Here is a 24,355-nt window from a genome sequence, read left to right as displayed (position 1 = left end):
TTTCCATAGTTTCTTTAATCTTTTGACCTCCCAAGACCCATCTAGCCTTCTGTTTACACACAACATATTTCTCAAATTTGCCCCTATAAAATCACTGTGCGATAACTTTGATACGAAAAAAAGGATTCCACAGCTTTGAGGCCATACATCAAGCAGAAACAGGGTAAAGGGAGCTCCTTTGAGATGGGAAGTTCTCGGATGATGATGTACTTTTTCATCTGCAGACAAACACAGAACATTGTTGAAAGTGACTCCTCACTTTTAACATTACCAACAGGATGAGGGGTCCATTAATACCATAGGAAGATCATGTGAGAATGAGGAAACATAGTATTTAACAGAGCTATGTTTGGATTGAGACTGCAAAAACAGCAAAGGTGAATAAAAAGAGCCAGGTCTAGCAGCAGTGTCAATTTCAATAAGATGGGAGGGGGTTGTCATTTCATGTGTGGCGGGGTGGCGACGGGAATGAATAAATCCAGCAAGTATAAATTATGTACATGTGTATATATGTATATGTCTGTGTATGTATATGTATGTATACGTTGAAATGTATAGGTATGTATATGTGCGTGTGTGGACGTGTATGTATATACGTGTGTATGTGGGTGGGTTGGGCCATTCTTTCGTCTGTTTCCTTGCACTAACTTGCTAATGCGGGAGACAGCGACAAAGTATAATAGAATAGAATAAATTAGCAATTTAAAAGTTGACAACAGAGAAGTGTGAGTTTTGAGTTCCCAGGTGTTATGTAAGAGATGGAGATTTCTTGCTCATGCAAGAAACACCAAACAAAATTACTGAGAGACAGCATGATTTTAGGGAAAGGATGTCACGTGTAACTAACTTTTTAAGAGTCCTACAAGAAAGTGAGCTCAGTACTGGACAAAATGGAAGGCTGAGTGGACTGTCTGTATCCGAATAACCAGAAACCATCTGACTGCATGAGACTTAATAAAAGCTGGATCACTAGGCAGGAAAAGAGGGAAACTCCTACAATGGACAGAAGATTGTCTCAGTAGAAGGGAACAAAGGAAGCATGTTAGGGGAGGCTTTTCCAAATGGACTGAAATGACAAGCAGTGTCACAGGGTTTGGTTCTGGAACCATAAGTCTTATTGATCTCTGTTAATAACTTGTCTGAAGGTTTGAAATCCGACCTAAATATGTTTGCAGATGATGCAAAGATCATGAGAGAAGTAAAAAGAAAGGAGGATTGCATCAGGTTACAAGTGGACCTAACAGACTCCAAAAATTGGTTTGAAACCCGAGCAAATGTAAAGTAATAAGGATGGGATAATAACATAGACACATTAGGTAGAAGTAATTGCCAAGAACATTAGGTAGAAGTCTCTGAAAACACTACGCTCGAGTTGCTCTCTGCCAGTGGCATATTTAGGATAAGGCACTAAAGGCTAACATGGGGCACTGGAGTTCAGTTATGAAGACTCTTTTCCCGTGGCCACTTCCTTGAGGAAGTTCCCAATGGGTACAGGCATCAGAGATATAGACAGATAGATAGACATATGAAAAAAGTAACTATAAAATATAATCATAAAAGGTTATACAAATAGGCTGTGAACCTCAAAATCTAAGAAATATAATCCCACCTGTTATGGGCTTGCCCTTAGGGTAGGTTCCTGGATAGCCACTACTGACCAAACAGACAGCAACACAGCTGTTTTTTTCATCAAACTTAACAGGAATCTCTGCCAGCCGTCCTTCAACACAACCCTGAATCACAGCGCAATGAAGAATGGAAAATGCACTCAGGGAGCTTGCATAAAATGTAAAAAGCATTTTTTCATTTCAAAAGAATGCTCTATGCTATGGGAAAATGGGCTTAATGAGCATCAGGCATATGACAGCATGTCATAGAGGGAGAGCAAAAAGGGTCTTAGTTGAGTGAGGATTCTCATATTCACAAATGCATGCAAACTTTGTAGACATGTGTTATCACAGATTCCTATGACAAGCTCCTATCTACTATGGTTGTCCAATGGAAATGCATAATAAGACAATATCATTAGCCGTACAATAGATTCTAATTTCTAAACACAGATTGAACAACAACTCACCATGATGATGTCATACAAATCTGATCGAAGAAGGGACAGAAGAACTTGCGTCTCTGGGTCACCAAAACGACAGTTAAATTCAAGGACCTTTGGTCCTGATGATGTCATCATCAGACCTGCATACAACACCCCTGAAATGGTAATTCGAATTTCATAGCAATCTTCAGGAACATTTAACAACGTAGAAGTACAGAAAAATATAAAAACAGGATATGCAAAAGTTGGGAATATGAAAGTACATGAAACCTGGCTTATCAGAACTACATCAAACCAGAATCCACCTACAGCAACCAGTACTGTGACCCTCCACACAATACACAGTTGTTCTTCAAAATCTGGTTTTAAGTTAGGCTTTTTAGATACACAATATCAAGATGTCAGCAAAGTTTTTTCTGTTCTCGTAAATTTCACATCCACCACTATAAAAAAATATATATATATATCTGATGATGATGATGAGAGGGTTAGGGAAAATGATTTGGTAAACAGAGAAGAGGTAGAAAAAGCTTTGCGGAAGATGAAAGCTGGCAAGGCAGCAGGTTTGGATGGTATTGCAGTGGAATTTATCAAAAAAGGGGGTGACTGTATTGTTGACTGGTTGGTAAGGTTATTTAATGTATGTATGACTCATGGTGAGGTGCCTGAGGATTGGCGGAATGCGTGCATAGTGCCATTGTACAAAGGCAAAGGGGATAAGAGTGAGTGCTCAAATTACAGAGGTATAAGTTTGTTGAGTATTCCTGATAAATTATATGGGAGGGTATTGATTGAGAGGGTGAAGGCATGTACAGAGCATCAGATTGGGGAAGAGCAGTGTGGTTTCAGAAGTGGTAGAGGATGTGTGGATCAGGTGTTTGCTTTGAAGAATGTATGTGAGAAATACTTAGAAAAGCAAATGGATTTGTATGTAGCATTTATGGATCTGGAGAAGGCATATGATAGAGTTGATAGAGATGCTCTGTGGAAGGTATTAAGAATATATGGTGTGGGAGGCAAGTTGTTAGAAGCAGTGAAAAGTTTTTATCGAGGATGTAAGGCATGTGTACGTGTAGGAAGAGAGGAAAGTGATTGGTTCTCAGTGAATGTAGGTTTGCGGCAGGGGTGTGTGATGTCTCCATGGTTGTTTAATTTGTTTATGGATGGGATTGTTAGGGAGGTGAATGCAAGAGTTTTGGAAAGAGGGGCAAGTATGAAGTCTGTTGGGGATGAGAGAGCTTGGGAAGTGAGTCAGTTGTTGTTCGCTGATGATACGGCGCTGGTGGCTGATTCATGTGGGAAACTGCAGAAGCTGGTGACTGAGTTTGGTAAAGTGTGTGAAAGAAGAAAGTTAAGAGTAAATGTGAATAAGAGCAAGGTTATTAGGTACAGTAGGGTTGAGGGTCAAGTCAATTGGAAGGTAAGTTTGAATGGAGAAAAACTGGAGGAAGTAAAGCGTTTTAGATATCTGGGAGTGGATCTGGCAGCGGATGGAACCATGGAAGTGAAAGTGAATCATAGGGTGGGGGAGGGGGCGAAAATCCTGGGAGCCTTGAAGAATGTGTGGAAGTTGAGAACATTATCTCGGAAGGCAAAAATGGGTATGTTTGAAGGAATAGTGGTTCCAACAATGTTGTATGGTTGCGAGGCGTGGGCTATGGATAGAGTTGTGCGCAGGAGGGTGGATGTGCTGGAAATGAGATGTTTGAGGACAATGTGTGGTGTGAGGTGGTTTGATCGAGTAAGTAATGTAAGGGTAAGAGAGATGTGTGGAAATAAAAAGAGCATGGTTGAGAGAGCAGAAGAGGGTGTTTTGAAATGGTTTGGGCACATGGAGAGAATGAGTGAGGAAAGATTGACCAAGAGGATATATGTGTCGGAGGTGGAGGGAACGAGGAGAAGTGGGAGACCAAATTGGAGGTGGAAAGATGGAGTGAAAAAGATTTTGTGTGATCGGGGCCTGAACATGCAGGAGGGTGAAAGGAGGGCAAGGAATAGAGTGAATCGGATCGATGTGGTATACCAGGGTTGACGTGCTGTCAGTGGATTGAATCAGGGCATGTGAAGAGTCTGGGGTAAACCATGGAACGTTGTGTGGGGCCTGGATGTGGAAAGGGAGCTGTGGTTTCGGGCATTATTGCATGACAGCTAGAGACTGAGTGTGAACGAATAGGGCCTTTGTTGTCTTTTCCTAGTGCTACCTCACACACACGAGGGGGGAGGGGGATGGTATTCCATGTGTGGCGAGGTGGCGATGGGAATGAATAAAGGCAGACAGTGTGAATTGTGTGCATGGGTATACATGTATGTGTCTGTGTGTGTATATATATATATATATGTACACTGAGATGTATAGGTATTGTATATTTGCGTGTGTGGACGTGTATGTATATACATTGTGTATGGGGGTGGGTTGGGCCATTTCTTTCGTCTGTTTCCTTGCGCTACCTCGCAAACGCGGGAGACAGCGACAAAGCAAAATAAATAAATAAATCTGATGGCCACATAGGCATACTGCTGCTTCACTCCGATTTGCTTAAAGGAATCATCTTATGGCTAGTAAGCAGCAGAGTGGTTGACTAATTTGCTCTCCTAAGCTGAATTCTGTCATTCCTGTTGAAGTTGCAGCATCTGTGTCTGATAGTGAACAGGATTGCACACAAATTCTTTTGTCTTTCATGAAAACAAAATTTCACTGCAAAGCCAAAATCTGAAGAACAAAAAATAAATACAATCTCAAAGACCTGTAAAATGAGGTAATCAGCAATTCATGTCATTAGCAATCCTAAGCAAAGCATTAAGATATGTTATCAGCAAACCTAATATCACTGAGAAACAAATGATCTGAAAATGACCCAGATATGAAAGTTTATGGAGGAGGAGCACATTTACCAAGCAATTACCAGTGCAAAAAGATCCTGCAACTGTAAATCATCCTTCTTCAAAATGTCTGATGTGTACCTAACTCATAATTTTCAAATAATGATTAATATTTCAGGTCACACTCTGATGTGTATTCGATTCATAATTTCCAATTCATGATTAATGTTTCAGGTCACATTTGTTTGCTTTTGAAATTCTTTGCTTATCTGAATTTTCAGATACCTGGACCACCTTGAACACCAATTAACCCAGACAAATGAGGTCTTAATTTGTAAGAGAAATGGAAATGATGGGTAGATGTGGCCAAACACAGAACCAGCATTAGTAAAAGAGCAAAACAGTGGTAGAGAGTAACAAAAAGAAATAACCCTCAATCATGTTTACATAAACAATACTAACATACCAACAAAGGGGAATCCCTCTTTTCTTAGTCCATCAACAGTTTTCTGCAGTACAGATTCTTTTATTGTCTGAAGTTCCACTTGTGAAACAAATGGGCAAGGACAATAGGCCCCCATTCCTCCAGTGTTAGGTCCTTGGTCACCGTCCTGAAGACGTTTGTGGTCCTGAGCTGGGGGCATCACAGCTACAGAATTTCCATCAGTGAAACACAAAACCTAATGCAAGAATATGACAAAGCTGTAGAGGAAAGCATACAGTACATCATAACATACATATCTGATACCTACTTACATTCACAAAGTATAAAATACTTTTTTCACACATTTACCATTTCCCTTTACTGTAGTAGCACCTGGGACAGACAAAAGGGGCCCCAGTTGTTTACATCTACTTTCTTCCTGTCATGAATGATGCATTAAAACCAAAAAGCTCCATAGACCATTCCATGGTTTTCCAACTGCTGTATAAGCCTTCATTCAACCCAATGACAGCATATTGCTAACTGTATACAAAAACATTCCCATTTGTTCAATACAATGCATTTCATTCTTTTGAATGTTCAGGCCCTAAAAGCTCAAAGTCTCTTTCATTCCATCCTTCCATCTTCTCTGTCTCCCACTTCCCTCGCTCTCTCCGGTTCTGGTGTATAGATCCTCTTAATTGGTCTTTCTTTGCTTATCTGCTCCATATGTCTGCACCATTTCAGCACACTGTGCTTAACTCTCACTCAGAATGCGTTTACTACCATGCCTTACTCTTAAACTGTCATTTCATCTAAGATCAACTGGTATGTCCCAGACACAACTACATATCAGGTCAAATTAAACTAGTATCAGTTTATAGTTAAAAAGATGCAAACTGTTTCATAAAAAGTATGCAAGATAATAATTTAGCAATATCTTTCATACATAAATATAGTACAGAGTGCTTTAAAGCGACAATGAATTGATTACCATATTCACGAATAAAAATTTCTAAGAACAGCTATTTGGTCACTGGAATGACTGTTCCTACTGATATAACCTCAAGGAAGCCATGAATACTGGTGAAACAACATTCATGCAGCATTACAATTTGAAGGGAAGCCTAAAAATTAATTTCTTAGGGCAATTTGTGCACAAAACTTTCAATATCATATACTTACAGAAACTTCTTCACCATACAACAACTCTTCTATAACTATTGTGTTCCCAGCAGCACCAAAGCTTGTGCTAACAGTGTCCACAGCTGCAGAAGCAGAGGCAACAGTGTCTGCTACCACCACACCTTTCCCTGCTGCCAATCCTGATGCCTTCACCACATACCCTTTCCACGACTGTCTATGAAATGGGTAGTATATATCAATCTATGTATCTACATCACATATTGGTTTTTCCTATCAACAGCTAGCGAGTTCATACAAAACCACTTTCAAACACATGGTCTCGATGCATCTTCATATATTCCCACACAGTAATATCACTACACACAATGCCTCACTTATGTAATTCAGTCTGAGTTTTAGTTATCTGTCAATATATATCTCTGACACCTGTTTCCTTTGGGAACTCCCTAAAAGGGATGGCCATGGCAAAAGAGTCTCCACAACTGGTGAACTCCAGTGCCACTTCTAAGCCTTTTGTGCTTCACCCTCTGCAGGCCACTGGCAGAGGGCAACACTAGCACAATGTTATTGCCCATGCCTAAGTTTTGGCAGGCAGTGATGATCTGATTTTCATTCAAAAAGAAATGAAATAAAGTGAAATGATCTATACCAGTAAGAAATAAATAACACATTTAAGTATTCAGAATTTATGCCAGCAAATAAAACTATAAGCTAACATTCCAAACATTACTCCTTTCAGTATGTTTTTGCTGCTGTGGGTGTACTGGCATATATGCAGTCAGTGCATTTTTATACATGAGCAACGTGAACACGTACAAGTAGATGCTGTTTGTAAATAAAAATGTGTACAGAGTACTTTATTATATCTATCTTTCCTGCTTGCAAAATAACACAGAACAAACAAGCAACAGCCTCACTTAAAGTACTTTCAATCTTGAGCAAATTTCATTTTGTTTATATTCATGAGGTTAAAACTAGCATTGCAATATCACTCTACCTGTAAAAAGATAATTGCTATATCTTGTTCATCTAACAAAACCTCCTTTCAGTTTATCTGATAATTTGAATAGCTTTAGTCAAAATAATGACTTGATACAGATTCAAATTGCTAATGTAAGTTAACAACAAATGAAAGATGAAATATGCACCTATCTCTAAGCAATATGAGTGACATAAATGCCCCAACACTGGTATCTTACCATATGAGAATAACCTCAATAAGAAAAAAAAACAGCCATCAGTTAGTAACTACAGGCTGGGATGTATATAGGGAAGCAAGAATGAATGAGTTGATGACTGATAAAATTAGTAATTGGTAAACAGACCTCAGGAAATTCATATAGGTGTAGCCAAATACTAAAGAAATATTCAGTTCTCTCTTCATTTCTGAACTAAGGAGTTAATAAATTGCATAACCTTAAGCTTCATCAAAATCCAACTTGATCAGGCAAAGTCAATGATCAGATACAAAGTTCTGAATACACATACTGACAGATATAACATCTACATACATGTGTCTGGTCTTGCCTTAAAATTTATAATAACAAAGCTTCAGACCCATACAACAAGCAATTATGGTGTTGTAACTGAAAATGTCCAAAAATTAAGTTATTCACCAACAGAAACAGACAGTATGATGGTTTTCTCCCAAACTGTATGAATCAAGGATATATAAAAATCCTGGGAACATTTTTACAGGACACATATACATGTGTCAGAGGTGGAGGGAATGAGAAGTGGGAGACCAAACTGGAGTGAGGGGATGGAGTGAAAAACATTTTGAGTGATCGGGGCTAGAACACAAAGGAGGGTGAAAGGTGTGCAAGGAATAGATTGAATTGGAACAATGCGGTATAACGGGGTCAACGTGCTGTCAATGGATTGAACCAGGGCATGTGAAGCGTCTGGGGTAAACCATGGAAAGTTTTGTGGGGCCTGGACGTGGAAAGGGAGCTGTGGTTTCGGTGCATTACACATGACAACTAGAGACTGAGTGTGAATGAATGTAGCCCTTTTTTATTTTCCTAGCCTACCTCGCAGGCATGTGGGGGGAGAAGGGTGCCATTTCATGTGTGGTGGGGTGGCGACGAATGGATGAAGGCAGTATGAATATGTACATGTGTATATCCCTGGGGATAGGGGAGAAAGAATACTTCCCACGTATTCCCTGCGTGTCGTACAAGGCGACTAAAAGGGAAGGGAGCGGGGGGCTGGAAATTCTCCCCTCTCATTTTATTTTAATTTTCCAAAAGAAGGAACAGAGAAGGGGGCCAGGTGAGGATATTCCCTCAAAGGCCCAGTCCTCTGTTCTTAACGCTACCTAGCTAATGCGGGAGATGGCGAATAGTATGGAAATGGAAATGTCTGTGTATGTATACATTAAACTGTATAGGTATGTATATGTGCGGGTGTGGGCCTTTATGTACAAACATGTGTATGTGGGTGGGTTGGGCCTATCTTTCGTCTGTTTCCTTGCACTACTTCACTAACAGGGGAGACCGATAAAAGGGAAGAGAGCGGGGGACTGGAAATCCTCCCCTCTCATTTTTTTTATTTTCCAAAAGAAGGAACAGAGAAGGGGGCCAGGTGAGGATATTTCCCTCTAAGGCCCAGTCCTCTGTTCTTAACGCTACCTCGCTAAGCGGGAAATGGCAAATAGTATGAAAAAAAGTTTGAATGGAGAAAAACTGGAGGAAGTAAAGTGTTTTAGATATCTGGGAGTGGATCTGGCAGCGGATGGAACCATGGAAGTGGAAGTGGATCATAGGGTGGGGGAGGGGGTGAAAATTCTGGGAGCCTTGAAGAATGTGTGGAAGTCGAGAACATCATCTCGGAAAGCAAAAATGAGTATGTTTGAAGGAATAGTGGTTCCAACAATGTTGTATGGTTGCGAGGCGTGGGCTATGGATAGAGTTGTGCGCAGGAGGATGGATGTGCTGGAAATGAGATGTTTGAGGACAATGTGTGGTGTAAGGTGGTTTGATCGAGTAAGTAACGTAAGGGTAAGAGAGATGTGTGGAAATAAAAAGAGCGTGGTTGAGAGAGCAGAAGAGGGTGTTTTGAAATGGTTTGGGCACATGGAGAGAATGAGTGAGGAAAGATTGACCAAGAGGATATATGTGTCGGAGGTGGAGGGAACGAGGAGAAGTGGGAGACCAAATTGGAGGTGGAAAGATGGAGTGAAAAAGATTTTGTGTGATCGGGGCCTGAACATGCAGGAGGTTGAAAGGAGGGCAAGGAATAGAGTGAATTGGATCGATGTGCCCAAACCATTTCAAAACACCCTCTTCTGCTCACTCAACCACGCTCTTTTTATTTCCACACATCTCTCTTACCCTTACGTTACTTACTCGATCAAACCACCTTACACCACACATTGTCCTCAAACATCTCATTTCCAGCACATCCATCCTCCTGCGCACAACTCTATCCATAGCCCACGCCTCGCAACCATACAACATTGTTGGAACCACTATTCCTTCAAACATACCCATTTTTGCTTTCCGAGATAATGTTCTCGACTTCCACACATTCTTCAAGGCTCCCAGGATTTTCGCCCCCTCCCCCCACCCTATGATCCACTTCCGCTTCCATGGTTCCATCCGCTGCCAGATCCACTCCCAGATATCTAAAACACTTTACTTCCTCCAGTTTTTCTCCATTCAAACTTACCTCCCAATTGACTTGACCCTCAACCCTACTGTACCTAATTACCTTGCTCTTATTCACATTTACTCTTAACTTTCTTCTTTCACACACTTTACCAAACTCAGTCACCAGCTTCTGCAGTTTCTCACATGAATCAGCCACCACCGCTGTAACATCAGCGAACAACAACTGACTCACTTCCCAAGCTCTCTCATCCCCAACACACTTCATACTTGCCCCTCTTTCCAGAACTCTTGCATTCACCTCCCTAACAACACTTCAGTGTTGATGAAAGTACTTTTGGATGTTAATGTGCTGAGAGGTGCAACTGGAGGGATGTCTGATCATTATCTTGTGGAGGCTAAGGTGAAGATTTGTATGGGTTTTCAGAAAAGAAGAGTGAATGTTGGGGTGAAGAGGGTGGTGAGAGTAAGTGAGCTTGGGAAGGAGACTTGTGTGAGGAAGTACCAGGAGAGACTGAGTACAGAATGGAAAAAGGTGAGAACAATGGAAGTAAGGGGAGTTGGGGAGGAATGGGATGTATTTAGGGAATCAGTGATGGATTGCGCAAAAGATGCTTGTGGCATGAGAAGAGTGGGAGGTGGGTTGATTAGAAAGGGTAGTGAGTGGTGGGATGAAGAAGTAAGATTATTAGTGAAAGAGAAGAGAGAGGCATTTGGACGATTTTTGCAGGGAAAAAATGCAATTGAGTGGGCGATGTATAAAAGAAAGAGACAGGAGGTCAAGAGAAAGGTGCAAGAGGTGAAAAAGAGGGCAAATGAGAGTTGGGGTGAGAGAGTATCATTAAATTTTAGGGAGAATAAAAAGATGTTCTGGAAGGAAGTAAATAAAGTGCGTAAGACAAGGGAGCAAATGGGAACTTCAGTGAAGGGCGCAAATGGGGAGGTGATAACAAGTAGTGGTGATGTGAGAAGGAGATGGAGTGAGTATTTTGAAGGTTTGTTGAATGTGTTTGACGATAGAGTGGCAGATATAGGGTGTTTTTGGTCGAGGTGGTGTGCAAAGTGAGAGGGTTAGGGAAAATGATTTGGTAAACAGAGAAGAGGTAGTAAAAGCTTTGCGGAAGATGAAAGCCAGCAAGGCAGCAGGTTTGGATGGTATTGCAGTGGAATTTATTAAAAAGGGGGTGACTGTATTATTGACTGGTTGGTAAGGTTATTTAATGTATGTATGACTCATGGTGAGGTGCCTGAGGATTGGCGGAATGCGAGCATAGTGCCATTGTACAAAGGGAAAGGGGATAAGAGTGAGTGCTCAAATTACAGAGGTATAAGTTTGTTGAGTATTCCTGGGAAATTATATGGGAGGGTATTGATTGAGAGGGTGAAGGCATGTACAGAGCATCAGATTGGGGAAGAGCAGTGTGGTTTCAGAAGTGGTAGAGGATGTGTGGATCAGGTGTTTGCTTTGAAGAATGTATGTGAGAAATACTTAGAAAAGCAAATGGATTTGTATGTAGCATTTATGGATCTGGAGAAGGCATATGATAGAGTTGATATATTTTTTTTTTTTTTTTTGCCACTGTCTCCCGCGTTTGCGGGGTAGCGCAAGGAAACAGACGAAAGAAATGGCCCAACCCACCCCCATACACATGTATATACATACGTCCACACACGCAAATATACATACCTACACAGCTTTCCATGGTTTACCCCAGACGCTTCACATGCCCCGATTCAATCCACTGACAGCACGTCAACCCCGGTATACCACATCGCTCCAATTCACTCTATTCCTTGCCCTCCTTTCACCCTCCTGCATGTTCAGGCCCCGATCACACAAAATCTTTTTTACTCCATCTTTCCACCTCCAATTTGGTCTCCCTCTTCTCCTCGTTCCCTCCACCTCCGACACATATATCCTCTTGATCAATCTTTCCTCACTCATTCTCTCCATGTGCCCAAACCATTTCAAAACACCCTCTTCTGCTCTCTCAACCATGCTCTTTTTATTTCCACACATCTCTCTTACCCTTACGTTACTTACTCGATCAAACCACCTCACACCACACATTGTCCTCAAACATCTCATTTCCAGCACATCCATCCTCCTGCGCACAACTCTATCCATAGCCCACGCCTCGCAACCATACAACATTGTTGGAACCACTATTCCTTCAAACATACCCATTTTTGCTTTCCAAGATACTGTTCTCGACTTCCACACATTCTTCAAGGCTCCCAGAATTTTCGCCCCCTCCCCCACCCTATGATCCACTTCCGCTTCCATGGTTCCATCCGCTACCAGATCCACTCCCAGATATCTAAAACACTTCAATTCCTCCAGTTTTTCTCCATGCAAACTCACCTCCCAATTGACTTGACACTCAACCATACTGTACCTAATAACCCTGCTCTTATTCACATTTACTCTTAACTTTCTTCTTTCACACACTTTACCAAACTCAGTCACCAGCTTCTGCAGTTTCTCACATGAATCAGCCACCAGCACTGTATCATCAGCGAACAACAACTGACTCACTTCCCAAGCTCTCTCATCCCCAACAGACTTCATACTTGCCCCTCTTTCCATATATATATATATATATATATATATATATATATATATATATATATATATTTTTTTTTTTTATACTTTGTCGCTGTCTCCCGCGTTTGCGAGGTAGCGCAAGGAAACAGACGAAAGAAATGGCCCAACCCCCCCATACACATGTATATACATACGTCCACACACGCAAATATACATACCTACACAGCTTTCCATGGTTTACCCCAGACGCTTCACATGCCTTGATTCAATCCACTGACAGCACGTCAACCCCGGTATACCACATCGCTCCAATTCACTCTATTCCTTGCCCTCCTTTCACCCTCCTGCATGTTCAGGCCCCGATCACACAAAATCTTTTTCACTCCATCTTTCCACCTCCAATTTGGTCTTCCTCTTCTCCTTGCTCCCTCCACCTCCGACACATATATCCTCTTGGTCAATCTTTCCTCACTCATCCTCTCCATGTGCCCAAACCACTTCAAAACACCCTCTTCTGCTCTCTCAACCACGCTCTTTTTATTTCCACACATTTTTTTTTTTTTTTTTTTATACTTTGTCGCTGTCTCCCGCGTTTGCGAGGTAGCGCAAGGAAACAGACGAAAGAAATGGCCCAACCCCCCCCCATACACATGTACATACGTCCACACACGCAAATATACATACCTACACAGCTTTCCATGGTTTACCCCAGACGCTTCACATGCCTTGATTCAATCCACTGACAGCACGTCAACCCCTGTATACCACATCGCTCCAATTCACTCTATTCCTTGCCCTCCTTTCACCCTCCTGCATGTTCAGGCCCCGATCACACAAAATCTTTTTCACTCCATCTTTCCACCTCCAATTTGGTCTCCCTCTTCTCCTCGTTCCCTCCACCTCCGACACATATATCCTCTTGGTCAATCTTTCCTCACTCATTCTCTCCATGTGCCCAAACCATTTCAAAACACCCTCTTCTGCTCTCTCAACCACGCTCTTTTTATTTCCACACATCTCTCTTACCCTTACGTTACTCACTCGATCAAACCACCTCACACCACACATTGTCCTCAAACATCTCATTTCCAGCACATCCATCCTCCTGCGCACATCTCTATCCATAGCCCACGCCTCGCAACCATACAACATTGTTGGAACCACTATTCCTTCAAACATACCCATTTTTGCTTTCCGAGATAATGTTCTCGACTTCCACACATTTTTCAAGGCTCCCAAAATTTTCGCCCCCTCCCCCACCCTATGATCCACTTCCGCTTCCATGGTTCCATCCGCTGACAGATCCACTCCCAGATATCTAAAACACTTCACTTCCTCCAGTTTTTCTCCATTCAAACTCACCTCCCAATTAACTTGACCCTCACCCCTACTGTACCTAATAACCTTGCTCTTATTCACATTTACTCTTAACTTTCTTCTTCCACACACTTTACCAAACTCAGTCACCAGCTTCTGCAGTTTCTCACATGAATCAGCCACCAGCGCTGTATCATCAGCGAACAACAACTGACTCACTTCCCAAGCTCTCTCATCCCCAACAGACTTCATACTTGCCCCTCTTTCCAGGACTCTTGCATTTACCTCCCTAACAACCCCATCCATAAACAAATTAAACAACCATGGAGACATCACACACCCCTGCCGCAAACCTACATTCACTGAGAACCAATCACTTTCCTCTCTTCCTACACGTACACATGCCTTACATCCTCGATAAAAACTTTTCACTGCTTCTAACAACTTTCCTCCCACACCATATATTCTTAATACCTTCCACAGAGCATCTCTATCAACTCTATCATATGCCTTCTCCAGATCCATAAATGCTACATACAAATCCATTTGCTTTTCTAAGTATTTCTCACATACATTCTTCAAAGCAAACACCTGATCCACACATCCTCTACCACTTCTGAAACCGCACTGCTCTTCCCCAATCTGATGCTCTGTACATGCCTTCACCCTCTCAATCAATACCCTCCCATATAATTTACCAGGAATACTCAACAAACTTATACCTCTGTAATTTGAGCACTCACTCTTATCCCCTTTGCCTTTGTACAATGGCACTATGCACGCATTCCGCCAATCCTCAGGCACCTCACCATGAGTCATACATACATTAAATAACCTTACCAACCAGTCAACAATACAGTCACCCCCCTTTTTAATAAATTCCACTGCAATACCATCCAAACCTGCTGCCTTGCCGGCTTTCATCTTCCGCAAAGCTTTTACTACCTCTTCTCTGTTTACCAAATCATTTTCCCTAACCCTCTCACTTTGCACACCACCTCGACCAAAACACCCTATATCTGCCACTCTGTCATCAGACACATTCAACAAACCTTCAAAATACTCATTCCATCTCCTTCTCACATCACCGCTACTTGTTATCACCTCCCCATTTACGCCCTTCACTGAAGTTCCCATTTGCTCCCTTGTCTTACGCACCCTATTTACCTCCTTCCAGAACATCTTTTTATTCTCCCTAAAATTTACTGATAGTCTCTCACCCCAACTCTCATTTGCCCTTTTTTTCACCTCTTGCACCTTTCTCTTGACCTCCTGTCTCTTTCTTTTATACTTCTCCCACTCAATTGCATTTTTTCCCTGCAAAAATCGTCCAAATGCCTCTCTCTTCTCTTTCACTAATACTCTTACTTCTTCATCCCACCACTCACTACCCTTTCTAAACATATATATATATATATATATATTTTTTTTTTTTTTAATAGAAGGAACAGAAATATAAATAAATATGTTTACAGGAGACACAATGAAAAAATCCCTGAAACAGACAACAGGCTTCAGACAAACATACAACATAATAAGTATATCCACCTACTTTGAGTCAGGTAAACAAGAACATTTCTTTTTCTTTAGTATGTACAAGCTTCCATACTGTTTAGTAAGCTGGGCTGTCTGCCTGTTTAAACCAAGTGCTCTTAAGAAAATACTACCACAAAACACTAAACAAAACTGGATAGTATTTAATTTAAAGTTTTTATCACATTTATGCTACTGTATGTTTGTGACTGATACCCTACAGTAAAGGGCACTATTTCTCACTTCTTTATGAAGTCTTTGGCCTCTTCAGTGTTGTTGAAAGTACAGTAGTCAGCTGTGGGCACTCCATGGCGTTGCATGAAGTCCTTAGCCCATGATTTGCTTGATTCAATCTGTGCTGCTTCTTTAGTAGGTCCAAATACCTGGTGCACATTGTTAAATTAATTTCTAGAAATATAAAATATTTTGACATATGATCAGTCAAAGCTGTCAAAGCCTAATACAAAAACATGAAACTAAAACTAAATGTCAACATTAACTTTTACATGGCAGTAAAAACAGTAATGGTCAGGCAGTCCACAACCTTCATACAAGACTGTGACCACTTCTGTGCAATCCATAGTTAACACCACCGTATCACTGCTGCCATAATAAAAGCTTAAATTTACATTTCATACTCTAAGTACATAAATAATCACAGTACTAAAGCATTTCTTTTTTTCAGAAAATTTTGTCTAAATATCTAAGTTGTGATAAATTAGATGAACATTTGTACTGTATGTATAAACTGAGTCAAAAACAATGGTGACCTACAGTCTTAAAAGTAACAATCTAATGGCATAATCATCATCCTTTGCTATATTTTTGCCCAATTAAAGCTAATCAAACAAAGCCTAACTAAAACAAATTGCCAAATATCTCGAACATTTCTATGTCTCCAGTCCTTCCATTAATACTCTGTGCATGCTCAAAAAGGAATACTTTGCGATACCCCATCTTGATATTAATGTTATTCTCCTTTGTACATTACACTACTAACTTGCCTTGCACAGATATCATGCTGCACTCTCCCATTATGGCTATTTCTTTTATACATTGGGTGGCACAGAAGTGTTAAACTGGCTTCTGGTGCTTAAGTCTTTTATTATGCAAAAAGGCTGCAAGGGATCAAGAAAGAACAATCAGTTTTCTGATAATGATTATGTGACAAGTTAAGAATTCTAGGAAGAGCTAAACTTGGTCTAACCTTATGGACAGTGATGCATGAATTTAGAACTGTAAGCAATGATAGTGAAAAAAATAAAAGTAAAAGAATATACTCTAAAGCAGAAATAAACATATAAAGAATACCAGAAGTGTTCAGCAATTGGTTTCCAAGACTAACCATAAAAGTTACAAATTTTAGAGGTAAAAAATTATATTGTCTATAACATATAATACTACAACTCATCTTTTATTTGTAAAATAAGGTCATTGCACTTTATAATACATGCTTTTGCATCCCTTGGATCAGGACTTTTATAAACTTCAGCGGAATATTCTACACAAAGAAATAAATCAAAGTGTGTCTTGCATGTGACATGAGGTTGGTGCAGTGGGTGAACATTGGTGAGGAGAAATCTTCTTCAGGTCAAGGCATAAAATATAAGAGAAAAAATCACACATAAGCTAGCAGTTTGAAAGACCTTGAGGTACACACTCGCAACTTGTGAAATATTAACAACAGGTTAGGGGAGAAAGAATACTTCCCACGTATTCCCTGCGTGTCATAGAAGGCGACTAAAAGGGGAGGGAGCGGGGGGCTGGAAATCCTCCCCTCTCGTTTTTTTTTTAATTTTCCAAAAGAAGGAACAGAGAAGGGGCCAGGTGAGGATATTTCCCTCTAAGGCCCAGTCCTCTGTTCTTAACGCTACCCTCGGCTAAGCGGAAATGGCAAATAGTATGAAAAAAAGTTTGAATGGAGAAAAACTGGAGGAAGTAAAGTGTTTTAGATATCTGGGAGTGGATCTGGCAGCGGATGGAACCATGGAAGTGGAAGTGGATCATAGGGTGGGGGAGGGGGCGAAAATTCTGGGAGCCTTGAAGAATGTGGTGGAAGTCGAGAACATCATCTCGGAAAGCAAAAATGAGTATGTTTGAAGGAATAGTGGTTCCAACAATGTTGTATGGTTGCGAGGCGTGGGCTATGGATAGAGTTGTGCGCAGGAGGATGGATGTGCTGGAAATGAGATGTTTGAGGACAATGTGTGGTGTAAGGTGGTTTGATCGAGTAAGTAACGTAAGGGTAAGAGAGATGTGTGGAAATAAAAAGAGCGTGGTTGAGAGAGCAGAAGAGGGTGTTTTGAAATGGTTTGGGCACATGGAGAGAATGAGTGAGGAAAGATTGACCAAGAGGATATATGTGTCGGAGGTGGAGGAACGAGGAGAAGTGGAGACCAAATTGGAGGTGGAAAGATGGAGTGAAAAGATTTTGTGTGATCGGGGCCTGACATGCAGGAGGTTGAAAGGAGGGCAAGGAATAGAGTGAATTGGATCGATGTGCCCAAACCATTTCAAAACACCCTCTTCTGCTCACTCAACCACGCTCTTTTTATTTCCACACATCTCTCTTACCCTTACGTTACTTACTCGATCAAACCACCTCACACCACACATTGTCCTCAAACATCTCATTTCCAGCACATCCATCCTCCTGCGCACAACTCTATCCATAGCCCACACCTCGCAACCATACAACATTGTTGGAACCACTATTCCTTCAAACATACCCATTTTTGCTTTCCGAGATAATGTTCTCGACTTCCACACATTCTTCAAGGCTCCCAGATTTTCGCCCCCTCCCCCACCCTATGATCCACTTCCGCTTCCATGGTTCCATCCGCTGCCAGATCCACTCCCAGATATCTAAAACACTTACTTCCTCCATTTTTCTCCATTCAAACTTACCTCCCAATTGACTTGACCCTCAACCCTACTGTACCTAATTACCTTGCTCTTATTCACATTTACTCTTAACTTTCTTCTTTCACACACTTTACCAAACTCAGTCACCAGCTTCTGCAGTTTCTCACATAAATCAGCCACCACCGCTGTAACATCAGCGAACAACAACTGACTCACTTCCCAACTCTCTCATCCCCAACACACTTCATACTTGCCCCTCTTTCCAGAACTCTTGCATTCACCTCCCTAACAACACTTCAGTGTTGATGAAAGTACTTTTGGATGTTAATGTGCTGAGAGGTGCAACTGGAGGGATGTCTGATCATTATCTTGTGGAGGCTAAGGTGAAGATTTGTATGGGTTTTCAGAAAAGAAGAGTGAATGTTGGGGTGAAGAGGGTGGTGAGAGTAAGTGAGCTTGGGAAGGAGACATTGTGTGAGGAAGTACCAGAGAGACTGAGTACAGAATGGAAAAAGGTGAGAACAATGGAAGTAAGGGGAGTTGGGAGGAATGGGATGTATTTAGGGAATCAGTGATGGATTGCGCAAAAGATGCTTGTGGCATGAGAAGAGTGGGAGGTGGGTTGATTAGAAAGGGTAGTGAGTGGTGGGATGAAGAAGTAAGATTATTAGTGAAAGAGAAGAGAGAGGCATTTGGACGATTTTTGCAGGGAAAAAATGCAATTGAGTGGGCGATGTATAAAAGAAAGAGACAGGAGGTCAAGAGAAAGGTGCAAGAGGTGAAAAAAGAGGGCAAATGAGAGTTGGGGTGAGAGAGTATCATTAAAATTTTAGGGAGAATAAAAAGATGTTCTGGAAGGAGGTAAATAAAGTGCGTAAGACAAGGGAGCAAATGGGAACTTCAGTGAAGGGCGCAAATGGGGAGGTGATAACAAGTAGTGGTGATGTGAGAAGGAGATGGAGTGAGTATTTTGAAGGTTTGTTGAATGTGTTTGACGATAGAGTGGCAGATATAGGGTGTTTTTGGTCGAGGTGGTGTGCAAAGTGAGAGGGTTAGGGAAAATGATTTGGTAAACAGAGAAGAGGTAGTAAAAGCTTTGCGGAAGATGAAAGCCAGCAAGGCAGCAGGTTTGGATGGTATTGCAGTGGAATTTATTAAAAAGGGGGTGACTGTATTATTGACTGGTTGGTAAGGTTATTTAATGTATGTATGACTCATGGTGAGGTGCCTGAGGATTGGCGGAATGCGTGCATAGTGCCATTGTACAAAGGGAAAGGGATAAGAGTGAGTGCTCAAATTACAGAGGTATAAGTTTGTTGAGTATTCCTGGGAAATTATATGGGAGGGTATTGATTGAGAGGGTGAAGGCATGTACAGAGCATCAGATTGGGGAAGAGCAGTGTGGTTCAGAAGTGGTAGAGGATGTGTGGATCAGGTGTTTGCTTTGAAGAATGTATGTGAGAAATACTTAGAAAAGCAAATGGATTTGTATGTAGCATTTATGATCTGGAGAAGGCATATGATAGAGTTGATATATTTTTTTTTTTTTTTGCCACTGTCTCCCGCGTTTGCGGGGTAGCGCAAGGAAACAGACGAAAGAAATGGCCCAACCCACCCCCATACACATGTATATACATACGTCCACACACGCAAATATACATACCTACACAGCTTTCCATGGTTTACCCCAGACGCTTCACATGCCCCGATTCAATCCACTGACAGCACGTCAACCCCGGTATACCACATCGCTCCAATTCACTCTATTCCTTGCCCTCCTTTCACCCTCCTGCATGTTCAGGCCCCGATCACCACAAAATCTTTTTACTCCATCTTTCCACCTCCAATTTGGTCTCCCTCTTCTCCTCGTTCCCTCCACCTCCGACACATATATCCTCTTGATCAATCTTTCCTCACTCATTCTCTCCATGTGCCCAAACCATTTCAAAACACCCTCTTCTGCTCTCTCAACCATGCTCTTTTTATTTCCAACACATCTCTCTTACCCTTACGTTACTTACTCGATCAAACCACCTCACACCACACATTGTCCTCAAACATCTCATTTCCAGCACATCCATCCTCCTGCGCACAACTCTATCCATAGCCCACGCCTCGCAACCATACAACATTGTTGGAACCACTATTCCTTCAAACATACCCATTTTTGCTTTCCAAGATACTGTTCTCGACTTCCACACATTCTTCAAGGCTCCCAGAATTTTCGCCCCCTCCCCCACCCTATGATCCACTTCCGCTTCCATGGTTCCATCCGCTGCCAAGATCCACTCCCAGATATCTAAAACACTTCAATTCCTCCAGTTTTTCTCCATGCAAACTCACCTCCCAATTGACTTGACACTCAACCATACTGTACCTAATAACCCTGCTCTTATTCACATTTACTCTTAACTTTCTTCTTTCACACACTTTACCAAACTCAGTCACCAGCTTCTGCAGTTTCTCACATGAATCAGCCACCAGCGCTGTATCATCAGCGAACAACAACTGACTCACTTCCCAAGCTCTCTCATCCCCAACAGACTTCATACTTGCCCCTCTTTCCATATATATATATTATATATATATATATATATATATATATATATATTTTTTTTTTTTTTAATAGAAGGAACAGAAATATAAATAAATATGTTTACAGGAGACACAATGAAAAAATCCCTGAAACAGACAACAGGCTTCAGACAAACATACAACATAATAAGTATATCCACCTACTTTGAGTCAGGTAAACAAGAACATTTCTTTTTCTTTAGTATGTACAAGCTTCCATACTGTTTAGTAAGCTGGGCTGTCTGCCTGTTTAAACCAAGTGCTCTTAAGAAAATACTACCACAAAACACTAAACAAAACTGGATAGTATTTAATTTAAAGTTTTTATCACATTTATGCTACTGTATGTTTGTGACTGATACCCTACAGTAAAGGGCACTATTTCTCACTTCTTTATGAAGTCTTTGGCCTCTTCAGTGTTGTTGAAAGTACAGTAGTCAGCTGTGGGCACTCCATGGCGTTGCATGAAGTCCTTAGCCCATGATTTGCTTGATTCAATCTGTGCTGCTTCTTTAGTAGGTCCAAATACCTGGTGCACATTGTTAAATTAATTTCTAGAAATATAAAATATTTTGACATATGATCAGTCAAAGCTGTCAAAGCCTAATACAAAAACATGAAACTAAAACTAAATGTCAACATTAACTTTTACATGGCAGTAAAAACAGTAATGGTCAGGCAGTCCACAACCTTCATACAAGACTGTGACCACTTCTGTGCAATCCATAGTTAACACCACCGTATCACTGCTGCCATAATAAAAGCTTAAATTTACATTTCATACTCTAAGTACATAAATAATCACAGTACTAAAGCATTTCTTTTTTTCAGAAAATTTTGTCTAAATATCTAAGTTGTGATAAATTAGATGAACATTTGTACTGTATGTATAAACTGAGTCAAAAACAATGGTGACCTACAGTCTTAAAAGTAACAATCTAATGGCATAATCATCATCCTTTGCTATATTTTTGCCCAATTAAAGCTAATCAAACAAAGCCTAACTAAAACAAATTGCCAAATATCTCGAACATTTCTATGTCTCCAGTCCTTCCATTAATACTCTGTGCATGCTCAAAAAGGAATACTTTGCGATACCCCATCTTGATATTAATGTTATTCTCCTTTGTACATTACACTACTAACTTGCCTTGCACAGATATCATGCTGCACTCTCCCATTATGGCTATTTCTTTTATACATTGGGTGGCACAGAAGTGTTAAACTGGCTTCTGGTGCTTAAGTCTTTTATTATGCAAAAAGGCTGCAAGGGATCAAGAAAGAACAATCAGTTTTCTGATAATGATTATGTGACAAGTTAAGAATTCTAGGAAGAGCTAAACTTGGTCTAACCTTATGGACAGTGATGCATGAATTTAGAACTGTAAGCAATGATAGTGAAAAAAATAAAAGTAAAAGAATATACTCTAAAGCAGAAATAAACATATAAAGAATACCAGAAGTGTTCAGCAATTGGTTTCCAAGACTAACCATAAAAGTTACAAATTTTAGAGGTAAAAAATTATATTGTCTATAACATATAATACTACAACTCATCTTTTATTTGTAAAATAAGGTCATTGCACTTTATAATACATGCTTTTGCATCCCTTGGATCAGGACTTTTATAAACTTCAGCGGAATATTCTACACAAAGAAATAAATCAAAGTGTGTCTTGCATGTGACATGAGGTTGGTGCAGTGGGTGAACATTGGTGAGGAGAAATCTTCTTCAGGTCAAGGCATAAAATATAAGAGAAAAAATCACACATAAGCTAGCAGTTTGAAAGACCTTGAGGTACACACTCGCAACTTGTGAAATATTAACAACAGGTTAGGGGAGAAAGAATACTTCCCACGTATTCCCTGCGTGTCATAGAAGGCGACTAAAAGGGGAGGGAGCGGGGGGCTGGAAATCCTCCCCTCTCGTTTTTTTTTAATTTTCCAAAAGAAGGAACAGAGAATTGGGCCAGGTGAGGGTATTCCCTCAAGGGCCCAGTCCTCTGTTCTTAACGCTACCTCGCTAATGCGGGAAATGGCGAATAGTTTGAAAGAAAGAAAGAAAGAAGGTTAGAAAAATGAACATGACATTGAAGATTTCACTCAATCTTAATCAGATGTTCTCAACAAGACTGGGAAGGCAGAGATGACTGAGAAGTGTGAAAAAGTGGTTTTATATAGATGAGGATGATCCTGGCAATAATCATTCTACAAAAGACTGTTGTACATGTCTTAGTCATTACAAGGAAGCACAGACATAAATGAAAAGGGAGTAGAGTAAATGCATTTCAATCACTTTCAATACCCACCCTTAGTTTTGAGGAAAGGAGAAATATAAAAGTGAAACATTCTTGATACTTTCCAAGATAGATGAAGAGACGAAGTAAGAAGTAATCAGAAACCAATATCAAAGAAAGGTACAAAAGGAAAAATATTCCAGTTTCTTAAATTAATAATTCCAAGACAATGGATAACATACTGCAAATCCAGTGATTTATGAAACAGTTTAGTCATTTTCAAATATCAAAACCATTAGGAATTTTGTCTTCTGAGCAGAGCTTGATGATAATACTTACCACTTCAAAAATAAATTGCTGTGCCACTGACAAGTTCATATTGTAATTACCCCATGACCAATCTCAATAAAAGTCTTGGGGTTACAAAGGACCTTTTTTAAGGGTCCTGCAACTGAAAACTGTGCTACTTCCAGTAGCATGATGCATATTCCTTTGAAGTGAGAAGTTCTTTGATGAGACATTTTACTGGTAGTGTAACCTCTTGCAAGCAGAGCCCAGTCCACACCTCAGCTCAGCATATTACTGTGTTAATGTATTCTAGTTACAAATATGCACATTTTTGTTTTAGCAGTATAGTACAGCCATATGTCATTAGTACAGCCATAGTGCCATTGTACAAAGCATAGTGACATTGTACAAAGGCAAAGGGGATAAGAGTGAGTGCTCAAATTACAGAGGTATAAGTTTGTTGAGTATTTCTGGGAAATTATATGGGAGGGTATTGATTGAGAGGGTGAAGGCATGTACAGAGCATCAGATTGGGGAAGAGCAGCATGGTTTCAGAAGTGGTAAAGGATGTGTGGATCAGGTGTTTGCTTTGAAGAATGTATGTGAGAAATACTTAGAAAAGCAAATGGATTTGTATGTATCATTTATGGATCTGGAGAAAGCATATGATAGAGTCGATAGAGATGCTCTGTGGAAGGTATTAAGAATATATGGTGTGGGAGGCAAGTTGTTAGAAGCAGTGAAAAATTTTTATCGACGATGTAAGGCATGTGTACGTGTAGGAAGAGAGGAAAGTGATTGGTTCTCAGTGAATGTAGGTTTGCGGCAGGGGTGTGTGATGTCTCCATAGTTGTTTAATTTGTTTATGGATGGGGTCGTTAGGGAGGTGAATGCAAGAGTTTTGGAAAGAGGGGCAAGAATGAAGTCTGTTGTGGATGA

The 24,355-nt window shown here is 40.6% G+C and overlaps 1 protein-coding gene across 2 annotated transcripts in view; it reads right to left on the bottom strand.

Annotated features, from left to right (window-relative positions):
* The window catches only part of Gart (trifunctional purine biosynthetic protein adenosine-3 Gart), a 100,225-nt gene that overhangs the window by 71,462 nt on the left and 4,408 nt on the right, over positions 1–24,355 (bottom strand). Inside the window, exons 4-8 of one of the 2 annotated variants that reach the window (XM_071669274.1) lie at positions 21,281–21,420; positions 6,483–6,657; positions 5,340–5,553; positions 2,078–2,208; positions 1,610–1,733 (exon numbers count right to left, since the gene is read on the bottom strand). In XM_071669274.1, the coding sequence (XP_071525375.1) occupies positions 1,610–1,733; positions 2,078–2,208; positions 5,340–5,553; positions 6,483–6,657; positions 21,281–21,420 (784 nt within the window). Of the gene's footprint in view, positions 1–1,609; positions 1,734–2,077; positions 2,209–5,339; positions 5,554–6,482; positions 6,658–15,695; positions 15,861–21,280; positions 21,421–24,355 lie in introns of those variants that run through there. The other variant, XM_071669273.1, reaches the window with a different exon arrangement.

Source organism: Panulirus ornatus, chromosome 14 (genome assembly GCF_036320965.1).
Source record: "Panulirus ornatus isolate Po-2019 chromosome 14, ASM3632096v1, whole genome shotgun sequence".
Classification (NCBI taxonomy): domain Eukaryota; kingdom Metazoa; phylum Arthropoda; class Malacostraca; order Decapoda; family Palinuridae; genus Panulirus; species Panulirus ornatus.
The sequence above is the reverse complement of the archived record's forward strand: the minus strand, read 5'-3'. Positions and strand labels throughout refer to the sequence as shown.